Genomic DNA, 12,047 nt, shown 5'->3' with positions numbered 1-12,047 from the left:
ACCAATCAGAATTCTATTGAATTTGTGCTGTGTCCTTTCTATTGCCTCAACATCATGCCTATAATGTGGAGCCCAAAACTGCACGTAGTACTCCAACATACTACAATTTTATATAGGTTCAACACTGTATCTCAACTTTTATGTACGATACCTCTTGTATTAAAACCTAGTTTTCCATTAGCTTGAGTTGCTGATCTGAATGACTTGTGAACCTGAACCCCCAAAACCCTCTGCTCTACCACATCATACAGCTTTATTTATTGGGTCTCATTTTTGTGTTGTTACTTGTATTTTATTATTGTTAGCAATTTGAACTCCACTACCTTAAGTTTAAGATCTAAATCATTCAGCAACACTTAAACAGAAGTAGTCACAGAACAGAACTCCATGACACACAGTTACTTACTTCCAGTCAGTCTGGAAGTTTTTTTCCTTCTGGCTAGTTTTTAATTCAATTTGGGACCCTCACTCTAATTCCATTCCTCTTCATCTTTTGCAATAGGCTCTGTGTCATACCTTGTCATGAGTTACATTTCCTTCATTCACTATATCTGTCACTTCTTCAAAGAACTTGATCAGGCTTGTCAAGTATGATCTTTCCGAAATTTGGTTATGTACCATCTAATGAGGATGCACACTTTCTGCATATCAGGTGATGAGATATATGGCCTTGTCTAGACCACTGTTAATATTACTGTGGCTGGCTTTCAGTTGATGAGCAGTTGGGAATCTCTTCTTGGTGCAAATCATTTTCCTGCGCTTTCTCCCTCACATGGTGCAGCTGAGCTACGTAACTCAAGAGTAGTGAATCAAAACTGCATTCACAATGGGATCCTTTTTATTGAGGTAACATTAGTTATGAATTGTACAGGTCTTCAGGCTAGAGCATAGGTCCTTTCGTTCAGTAAAGTTTCCAGAGTAGTTTCTAAAAAGTCTTGTGTAATTTGTTTCACTAAATATAAAGTATCCTTTCAACCATGTAGTATATTTATAGTTGACTAACATTGCCCAAAACAAAAATACAGTGCAGATCACAGAAATTTAAGTGATACTGTGAATTAACCATTCTGATAATCACTAAAACTACCTCTGCAATATTGCCAGCTTCCATCGCTACCTCACCAGCTCCACTTGTCTATGCCTGATTGATCTTGATGCTTAAATTCCATAATGCTGATTCAAAATGATACAGATAGCATCCTCACCAATACAAATGCTGGACTCCCACCACATTACGTACTATTTCGACACATCACTGGCTCCCCTACCCGTGAAGTGACTTCAAAATTCTTCAAAATACTGCAGATGCTGAAAATCAGAAATAAAAACAGAAAGTGCTGGAAATACTCAGCAGGTCTGGCAGTATCTGTGGAGAGAGAAGCAGAGTTAACATTTCAGGTCTGTGACCTTTCATCTGAACTTCAAAATTCTTCACCTTTCTTTAAAATTCCCTTGTGAAAGAAAGAAAGACTTCATAAGATCATAAGAACTAGGAGCAGGAGTAGGCCGTCCGGCCCCTCGAGCCTGCTCCGCCATTCAATAAGATCATGGCTGATCTTTTCGTGGACTCAGATCCACTTACCCGCGCTTCCACCGTATCCCTTAATTCCTTTATTGTTCAAAAAGATATCTACCTTAGCTTTAAAGACGTTTACTGAAGAAGCGTCAACTACTTCACTGGGCAAGGAATTCCATAGATTAACAACCCTCTGGGTGAAGAAGTTCCTTCTTAATTCAGTCCTAAATCTGCTCCCTCTAATCTTGAGGCTATGCCCTCTTGTCCTAGCTTCACCTGCCAGTGGAAACATCCTCTCTACTTGTGTCTTATCTATTCCCTTCATGATTTTATATGTTTCTATAAGATTCCCCCCTCATTCTTCTGAACTCCAATGAATATAATCCCAATCTACTCAGTCTCTCCTCATAAGCCAACCCCCTGAACTCCGGAATCAACCTAGTGAACCTTGTCTGCACCCTCTCCAGTGCCAGTATATCCTTTCTCAAGTAAGGAGACCAAAACTGCACACAGTACTCCAGGTGCGGCCTCACCAGTACCTTATACAGCTGCAACATAACCTCTCTGCTTTTAAACTCAATCCCTTTAGCAATGAAGGACAAAATTCCATTTGCCTTCCTAATTACTTGCTGTACCTGCAGACCAACCTTCTGCGATTCATGCACAAGGACACCCAGGTCCCTCTGCATAGCAGCATGCTGCAACTTTTTACCATTCAAGTAATAATCCTTTTTACTGTTACTCCTACCGAAATGAATGACTTCACATTTATTAACATTGTATTCCATCTGCCAGACCTTTGCCCACTCACTCAATGTATCTATGTTCCTCTGCAAAGTTTCACAGTCATCTGCACATTTTGCTCTGCCACTCATCTTAGTGTCATCTGCAAACTTTGACACCCTACACGTGGTCCCGAACTCCAAATCATCTGTATAAATTGTAAATAATTGCGGTCCCAACACCGATCCCTGAGGCACACCACTAGTGACTGATTGCCAACCAGAATAGCACTCATTTATCCCCACTCTCTGCTTCCTGTTAGTCAACCAATCCTCTATCCATGCTAATACTTTACCCCTAACACCATGCCTCCTTATCTTATGCAGCAGCCTCTTGTGCGGCACCTTGTCGAAGGCCTTTTGGAAATCTAGGTACACCACATCCACTGGGTCCCCATTGTCCACCTTGCTCGTAATGTCATCATAGAATTCCAAAAGATTTGTCAAGCATGACCTGCCCTTCATGAACCCATGCTGCGTCTGCCCAACGGGACAATTTCTATCGAGATGCCCTGCTATTTCTTCCTTGATAATAGACTCAAGCATCTTCCCCACTACAGAGGTTAAGCTAACCGGTCTATAATTCCCCATCTTTTGTCTACCTCCCTTTTTAAACAGTGGCGTCACATCTGCTGTTTTCCAATCAGCTGGGACTACCCCAGAGTCCAGCGAATTTTGGAAAATTACCGTCAGTGCACCTGCTATTTCTCCCGCCATCTCTTTTAGTACCCTGGGATGCATTCCATCAGGGCCCGGGCATTCCATCAGGGCCCGGAGACTTATCAATCCTTAGCTCCATTAGCTAGCCCAACACTACCTCTTCTGTAATAATGATTGTTTCCAGGTCCTCACCTATGTTCGTCTCTTTGTCAATTACTGGCATGTTATTAATGTCCTCCATTGTGAAGACCGATACAGAATACCTGTTCAATGCCTCGGCCATTTCATCATATCCCATAACTAAATTCCCCTTCTCATCCTCTAAAGGACCAACGTTTACTTTGCATTTATTTAGCGCACTACACAACATTAGAACGTCCCAAAGAGCTTCACAGCCAATTTTGAAATGTGGTCAGTGTTGTAATGTAGGAACAACTGCAGCCAATTTGCACACAGCAATGTGATAATGCTATGATCTGTGTCTTTTCATGTTGGTTGAGGGATAGATATTGGCTGGAAGAGATCCATCTCTTCAGAATAGTTGCTATATGATCTTTGACATCTTCAACCAGAACTGCCGAGTTGATGATCCATCGCAGCCTCCTCCTGAAGTCCCAGCATCACAGGTGCCAGTCTTCAGCCAATTCAATTCACTCCATGTGATCAAGAACTGACTGAAGGCACTGGATACTGCAAAGCTTATTGGCCCTGACAATATTCCAGCAATAGTACTGAAGACCTGTGCTCCAGAACTTGCCGCGCCCCTAGCCAAGCTGTTCCAGTACAGCTACAACACTGGCATCTAACCGGCAATGTGGAAAATTGCCCAAGTATGTCCTGTACACAAATAGCAGGACACGTCCAACCCAGCCAATTACCATCCCATCAGTCTACTCTCAATCATCTGTAAAGTGATGGAAGGTGTCATTGACAGTGCTATCACGCGGCACTTGCTTCGCAATAACCTGCTCAGTGACACTCAGTTTGGGTTCCGCCAGGGCCACTCAGCTCCTGACCTTATTACAGCCTTGGTTCAAACATGGACAAAAGCGCTGAACTCAAGCAGTGAGGTGAGAGTGACTGCCCTTGACATCAAGGCAGCATTTGACTGAGTATGGCATCAAGGAGTCCTAGCAAAACTGGAGTCAGTGGTATCGGGGGAAAACTCTCCACTGTTTGGAGTCATACCTAGCGTAAAGGAAGATGGTTGTGGTTGTTGGAGGTCAATCATCTGAGCTCCAGGACATCACTGCAGGAGCTCCTCAGGGTAGTGTCCTAGGCCCAACCATCTTCAGCTGCTTTATCAATGACCTTCCTTCAATCATAAGGTCAGAAGTAGGAATGTTCGCTGATGATTGCACAATGTTCAGCACCATTCGCTACCTCTCAGATACTGAAGCAGTACGTGTAGAAATGCAACAAGACCTGGACAATATCCAGGCTTGGGCTGATAAGTGGCAAGTAACATTCGCACCAAACAAGTGCCAGGCAATGACCATCTCCAACAAGAGAGAATCTAACCATCTCCCCTTGACATTCAATGGCATTACCATCGCTGAAACCCCCACTATCAGCATCCTAGGGGCTACCATTGACCAGAAACTGAACTGGAGTAGCCATATAAATGTTGTGGCTACAAGAGCAGGTCAGAGGCTAGGAATCCTGTGGCGAGTAACTCACCTTCTGACTCCCCAAAGCCTGTCCACCATCTACAAGGCAGAAGTCAGGAGTGTGATGGAATACTGTACATTTGTCTGGATGGATGCAGCTCCAACAACACTCAAGAAGCTCGACACCATCCAGGACAAAGGAGCCCACTTGATTGGTACTCCATCCACAAACATTCATTCCTTCCACAGACGCACAGTGGCAGCAGTGTGTACCATCTACAAGATGCACTGCAGCAATGCACCAAGGCTCCTTAGACAGCACCTTCCAAACCTGCGACCTCTCCCACCTAGAAGGACAAGCGCAGCAGACAGATGGGAACACCACCACCTGCAAGTTCCCCTCGAAACCACACACCATCCTGACTTGGAACTATATCGCCATTCCTTCACTGTCGCTGGGTCAAAATCCTGGAACTCCCTTCCTAACAGCACTGTGGGTGTACCTACCTCACATGGACTGCAGCAGTTCAAGGAGGCAACTCACCACCTCACTTCTCGAGGGTAGTTAGGAATGGGCAATAAATGCTGTCCTAGCCAGCGACACCCACATCCTGTGGACAAGAAAAAAAAATTGTCAATCTACAAATTTATGATACCAAATTTCGTATCTTCTGCAGACTCCATAATGCTGCTCTGTAGCTCAGGTCTAATTCATGTGTAAAAAAAAAAATTGAATGGTGTAACAGACCCAAACTTGGGGAACACCACTGTAAATCATCCCAGCCTGAAAAGCATCCATCCATCACTACCCTCTGCTTTTTGTCACTGAGCAATTCTGTATCCGTCCCGCCATATTCCGCTTCATTCCGTGGGCTTTTATCATCTTAACAAGCAGTGAGCAGTCTTGTCAGCAGGGATATTCTGTTGTGAACACACTATAAATGAGTACAAATGATAAGGACCCTTCCTGTTCATTGTTGTACCACAGGTGATGCCTTTGTTGTTCTCTGCAATATGTACAAAGGAAGGCATGCACTTTTATCTATGCTTTTATGATTAATGATGTAACGTTATTGGCATCATTGGCAGAAAAATGCAAACTTCAACTTTGTGGGTCGTGGAATGATTATTTTAACATCTGATTTTTAAGCTGTTGGTCAATGAACAGGGACTTGAAAATTGTACTAAGAATTACATACACTTTTCATTTATTTTTAACAGAAAGGATGTGGGTTTGAAGAGATTTTTTCCCAAGAGCCTGTTGGATTCAGTAAAGGTAGGACTATTTGGATTAAAACTTGAGTGCAGTTTCTCTCCTTGCTCAGGTCTGTGCATCGTCAGCACCTGGTGTTTATACCTTTGCTTAATGCTGATTTAATGACAGGAACTGAAAATTCAGAAGGAAAAATGAAATGTTGCAATAAGGATTTAGAATTCAATTATTGGCTAAGATGTGCGAGATACTTTTTATCAAATGAGCTGCTTCTTTGAACTATATGGTTTTGCATCTGTTCTGACTGAGAGGTGGTGATTAGTGGCATCTTCAGTGGTCTTTATAGGATCTCTGTTCTTATTCATGATAGTTCAATTATGTGAAAAAAGATACTGACTTGAAAATTACAAGCAATGTTGCTAACATTCCACTGAGATTTGGAACAAGGAGATTGGTAGTATTCAAAGTGATTGGAAGTGTTTAAGCAAACAGGCAAAAGAGTATAATAAAAGCAAAATACTACAGATGCTGGAAATCTGAAATAAAAACAAGATATGCTGGAAATACTCAGCAGGTCTGGCAGCATCTGTGCAGAGAGAAGCTTCTCTCTGCACAGATGCTGCCAGACCTGCTGAGTATTTCCAGCATTTCTTGTTTTTATTATATTAGGCAAACGAGTGTTCTTCACAAGCTTTTATAAGCTTTTGTGGTTTTCATACAAATTGCAACTGATGAGGCAGACTTCCAATATGCTTCCATGCCTCTGCTAATGTTGCTCTACATCTAGTGACATTGAAGTGTAAGATTGGGCTCAGGTGACTTATCCTTCCAATTTCTCCCCAATCCCTGTTGGGAAGCACATGTCTTCTTATGCTTGCCCATCGTGACATGCCTGGCATTGTTAATTCAGTGTGGGAATTTGCATAGATATTCTGTACAGTATATTAAACCTGTAATGTGTCGTCCAAATTATAGATGATATTCTGTTTATGGTATCACTATTTGTTTTACTATAGCCTTGGCTCCTTAAAAAAGATTTTTTTAGAAGCATATGCTTCAATTAGGAAATAGATTTTTAGACAGATTTCAGTTTTTAAAATCTTAATGGGTAAGAAAAATATAGAGCCAATACTTTTTATTCAAAGTAGTTATTTATCCGTGAGTGCATGGACATAATTCAGTTCCCATTCAAATTCATACATTCTGATCTTAATTGCATATTTGTGTTCTAAGTTTATTTGTCCACATTTCTTACAGAAGCTGGCTGTGTCAACTTGTCGTATTGTAATTACACATTCCCAGCAGTGGTGATGATGCACCGCCTCCACTAGAAGAATAGTGTAATTACAATATGGCAAGTAAACAGTTTCCATCATAAATGTGGATACACAAATTTATAATCGCAAAAGTTGACTGGATGTGCTCATATAGGTTATAGATATTGTTACGACCAGGTGACAAAGATGTATAGGGGTCTTTTGCTGTCTTCACCTGGTCTTATTGTAACAGGGTTTAATTTTTTAAACACAGTGTTTTGAGCTCCCCCTTTGTGAATCCTTGTTTATAGCTTTCCAATTATAAGGCAAAGAAATGAGCACATCAAGTTTTCTTCGGTTTAAAGAAGACAAATGAAATTTATTAAATCTTAAACCTAAACTCTAATACGGTTAATGCCTACGGATATATGACGCGCCAATGCTAGCGTGCCCACGCGATACACACATGCAGATAGGGACAGAAAAGAGCAGAAGAGGGTTTTATTTTACTATGCTTCGAGCTCACTGAAGGGTCCTTGATTGTAGGTAGTCTTGCTTTTCGTTGGGGCCTAGTATTCTTCTTAAACCTTGTTCACTGCAGGAGACTTTTCTCTCTTGGGGGTCATATGTCTTCAATAGTTTCCGAAGCTGGTGAGAGCGAGATAAGAGCAGACAGGAGAGAGATCTTTTCCAGTCCAGGAGCGAACAACTTTCTGAGTTCAAAATTCTGTGGCCAGTTCAAATTCAAAAAAATCAACAGCCAGCCAGTCATGTGACTAAACTGGTCTGACCACTTCTTCTCTGTATTGGGGAAGCAAGGGCAGGGGGGGTGCCTTGTTCCAGCACTGTGTGCTAGCATGTAGATGTCTTTCCAGTCAGGGGCCTGGCAATTCCTTGTGCTAGGCCCTCTTTTCTTCCCAGCCACAATTTTAAGTTTTAATGTTCATGTGACGAAATAATGTGTGCCTCAGTCTTGACAGGTGGGGGGCTTGCCTGACACCTCCACACCCAAATGAATGAAATGCGATTTTGAAAAAACGGCGCATTTCAATACAGGGTTTGAGAGAAATACAAGATACAGAAAGAAAATCCATGCATTTCACTCATTCATTTCCATTCATTAACCCATCTTAAAGCTTATTAAAAATGGTCTTTTCTGGGTCCCAGGGCTACTTTAATTTCCCCTTTGTTCCTGAACTCTCTGAATCAAAGAACAGACAAAGGACAAAGAACAGCACAGGAACAGGCCATTTGGCCCTCCAAGCCTGTGCCGATCTTGATGCCTGCCGAAACTAACACCTTCTGCATTTCTGGGGCCCATATCCCTCTATTCCCTTCCTATTCATATATTTGTCAAGATGTCTCTTAAACGTCGCTATCGTATCTGCTTCCACCACCTCCCCTGGCAGCAAGTTCCAGGCACTCACCACCCTCTGTGTAAAAAAACTTGCCTCGCACATCCCCTCTAAACTTTGCCCCTCGCACCTTAAACCTATGTCCCCTAGTAACTGACTCTTCCACCCTGGGAAAAAGCTTCTGACTATCCACTCTGTCCATTCCGCTCATAACCTTGTAAACCTCTATCATGTCGCCCCTCCACCTCCATCGTTCCAGTGAAAACAATCTGAGTTTTTCCAACCTCTCCTCATAGCTAATGCCCTCCAGACCAGGCAACATCCTGGTAATCCTCCTCTGGACCCTCTCCAAAGTCTCCCTGTCCTGGTAGTGTGGCGACCAGAATTGCACGCAATATTCTAAGTGTGGCCTAACTAAGGTCTGTACAGCTGCAACATGACTTGCTAATTTTTATACTCTATGCCCCGACCGATGAAGGCAAGCATGCCGAATGCCTTCTTGACTACCTTATTCACCTGCGTTGCCACTTTCAGTGACCTGTGGACCTGTTCGCCCAGATCTCTCTGCCTGTCAATACTCCTAAGGGTTCTGCCATTTACTGTATACCTCCCACCTGCATTATACCTTCCAAAATGCATTACCTCACATTTGTCCAGATTAAACTCCATCTGCCATTTCTCCGCCCAAGTCTCCAACCAATCTATATCCTGCTGTATCCTCTGACAATCCTCATCATTATCTGCAACTCCACCAACCTTTGTGTCGTCCGCAAACTTATTAATCAGACCAGCTACATTTTCCTCCAAATCATTTATATATACTACAAACAGCAAAGGTCCCAGCACTGATCCCTGCGGAACACCACCAGTCACATCCCTCCATTCAGAAAAACACCCATCCACTGTTACCCTCTGTCTTCTGTGACCGAGCCAGTTCTGTATCCATCTTGCCAGCTCACCTCTGATCCTGCGTGACTTCACCTTTTGCACCAGTCTGCCATGCGGGACCTTGTCAAAGGCTTTACTAAAGTCCATATAGACAACATCCACCGCCCTTCCCTCATCAATCATCTTCGTCACTTCCTCAAAAAACTCAATCAAATTAGTAAGACACGACCTCCCCTTCACAAAACCATGCTGTCTCTCGCTAATAAGTTCGTTTGTTTCCAAATGGGAGTAAATCCTCTCCCGAATAATCCTCTCTAATAGTTTCCCTACCACTGACGTAAGGCTCACCGGCCTATAATTTCCTGGATTATCCTTGCCACCCTTCTTAAACAAAGGAACAACATTGGCTATTCTCCAGTCCTCTGGGACCTCACCTGTAGCCAATGAGGATACAAAGATTTCTTTCAAGGCCCCAGCAATTTCTTCCCTTGCCTCCCTCAGTATTCTAGGGTAGATTCCATCAGGCCCTGAGGACTTATCTACCTTAATGCTTTGCAAGACACCCAACACCTCCTCCTTTTTGATAATGAGATGACTGAGACTATCTGCACTCCCTTCCCTAGGCTCATCATCCACCAAGTCCTTCTCCTTGGTGAATACTGATGCAAAGTACTCATTTAGCAACTCGCCCATTTCCTCTGGCTCCACGCATAGATTCCCATCTCTGTCCTTGAGTGGGCCAACCCTTTCCCTGGTTACCCTCTTGCTCTTTATATATGTATAAAAAGCCTTGGGATTTTCCATATCCTGTTTGCCAATGACTTTTCATGACCCCTTTTAGCCCTCCTAACTCCTTGCTTAAGTTCCTTCCTACTTTCTTTATATTCCTCAAGTGCTTTATCTGTTCCTAGCCTTCCAGCCCTTACAAATGCTTCCTTTTTCTTTTTGACTAGGCTCACAATATCCCGTGTTATCCAAGCTTCCCGAAACTTTCCAAACTTGTCTTTCTTCCTCACAGGATCATGCTGGTCCTGGATTCTAATCAGCTGACGTTTGAAAGACTCCCACATGTCAGTTGCTGATTTACCCTCAAACAGCCGCCCCCAATCTAAATTCTTCAGTTCCTGCCTAATATTGTTATAATTAGCCTTCCCCCAATTTAGCACCTTCACCCGAAGACTACTCTTATCCTTATCCACAAGTACCTTAAAACTTATGGAATTATGGTCACTGCTCCCGAAATCATCCCCCACTGAAACTTCGACCACCTGGCCGGGCTCATTCCCCAATACCAGGTCCAGTACGGCCCCATCCCTAGTTGGACTATCAACATATTGTTTCAAGAAGCCCTCCTGGATGCTCCTCACAAATTCTGCTCCATCCAAGCCCCTAGCACTAAATGAGTCCCAGTCAATATTGGGGAAGTTAAAATCACCCACCACTACAACCCTGTTACCTTTACATCTTTCCAAAATCTGTCTACATATCTGCTCCTCTACCTCCCGCTGGCTGTTGGGAGGCCTGTAGTAAACCCCCAAACATCGTGACTGCACCCTTCCTATTCCTGAGCTCCACCCATATTGCCTCGCTGCATGACCCCTCTGAGGTGTCCTCCCGCAGTACAGCTGTGATATTCTCCTTAACCAGTAACGCAACTCCCGCACCCCTTTTACAACCCCCTCTATCCCGCCTGAAGCTTCTAAAGCCTGGAACATTTAGCTGCCAATCCTGCCCTTCCCTCAACCAAGTCTCTGTAATAGCAACAACATCATATTTCCAAGTACTAATCCAAGCTCTAAGTTCATCTGCCTTACCTGTTATACTTCTCGCATTGAAACAAATGCACTTCAGACTACCAGTCCCGCTGTGCTCAGCAACATCTCCCTGCCTGCTCTTCCTCTTAGTCCAACTGGCGTTATTTACTATGCCCTCCTCATTTACTTCACTAGCTGTCCTACTGCTCTGGTTCCCACCCCCCTGCCACACTAGTTTAAACCCTCCCGAGTGACGCTAGCAAACCTTGCAGCCAGGATATTAGTGCCCTTCCAGTTTAGATGCAACCCATCCTTCTTGTACAGGTCCCATCTGTCCCTGAAGAGAGCCCAATGGTCCTGATATCTGAAACCCTCCCTTCTACACCAGCTGCTCAGCCACGTGTTAGCTGCACTATCTTCCTATTTCTCGCCTCACTGGCACGTGGCACAGGGAGTAATCCCGAGGTTACAACCCTAGAGGTCCTGTTTTTTAACTTACTACCAAACTCCCTAAACTCCTCCTGCAGGACCTCATCACTCTTCCTGCCTATGTCATTGGTACCGATGTGTACCACAACCTCTGGCTGTTCACCCTCCCCCTTCAGAATGCCCTCTGTCCGTTCAGAGACATTCTTGACCCTGGCACCAGGGAGGCAACATACCTTCCTGGAGTCTCTTTCACGTCCACAGAAGCGCCTATCTGTGCCCCTGACTATAGAGTCCCCTATAACTATTGCTCTTCTGCCGTTTGTCCCTCCCTGCTGAACAACAGTGCCAACCCTGGTGCCACTGCGCTGGCTGCTGCTGTTTTCCCCTGATAGGCCATCCCCTCCAACAGTATCCAAAACGGTATACTTGTTAGAGAGGGGGATAGCCACAGGAGATTCCTACACTGACTGCCTGCCCCTTCTAGCGGTCACCCATCTATCTGCCTGCACTTTGGGAATCATGCAAATACTTTTGATTTCAGAGGATGGGTGGTTCCCTTTACCTCTGACTGTGGGGGAGGATTC

General features: G+C 43.9%; 1 protein-coding gene across 5 annotated transcripts in view; it reads left to right on the top strand.

Moving 5' to 3' along the window:
• LOC137369804 (focal adhesion kinase 1) overlaps window positions 1-12,047 on the top strand; it is a 717,355-nt gene that overhangs the window by 395,119 nt on the left and 310,189 nt on the right. For all 5 annotated transcript variants that reach the window (XM_068031302.1, XM_068031301.1, XM_068031300.1 and 2 more), the window contains one exon: window positions 5,790-5,844. In XM_068031302.1, coding sequence (XP_067887403.1) covers window positions 5,790-5,844 — 55 coding nt within the window. The remainder of the gene's footprint in view (window positions 1-5,789; window positions 5,845-12,047) is intronic.

The sequence above is a fragment of the Heterodontus francisci genome, chromosome 5, assembly GCF_036365525.1.
Source record: "Heterodontus francisci isolate sHetFra1 chromosome 5, sHetFra1.hap1, whole genome shotgun sequence".
NCBI lineage: Eukaryota > Metazoa > Chordata > Chondrichthyes > Heterodontiformes > Heterodontidae > Heterodontus > Heterodontus francisci.
This window is presented reverse-complemented; position numbering and strand designations above follow the sequence as displayed.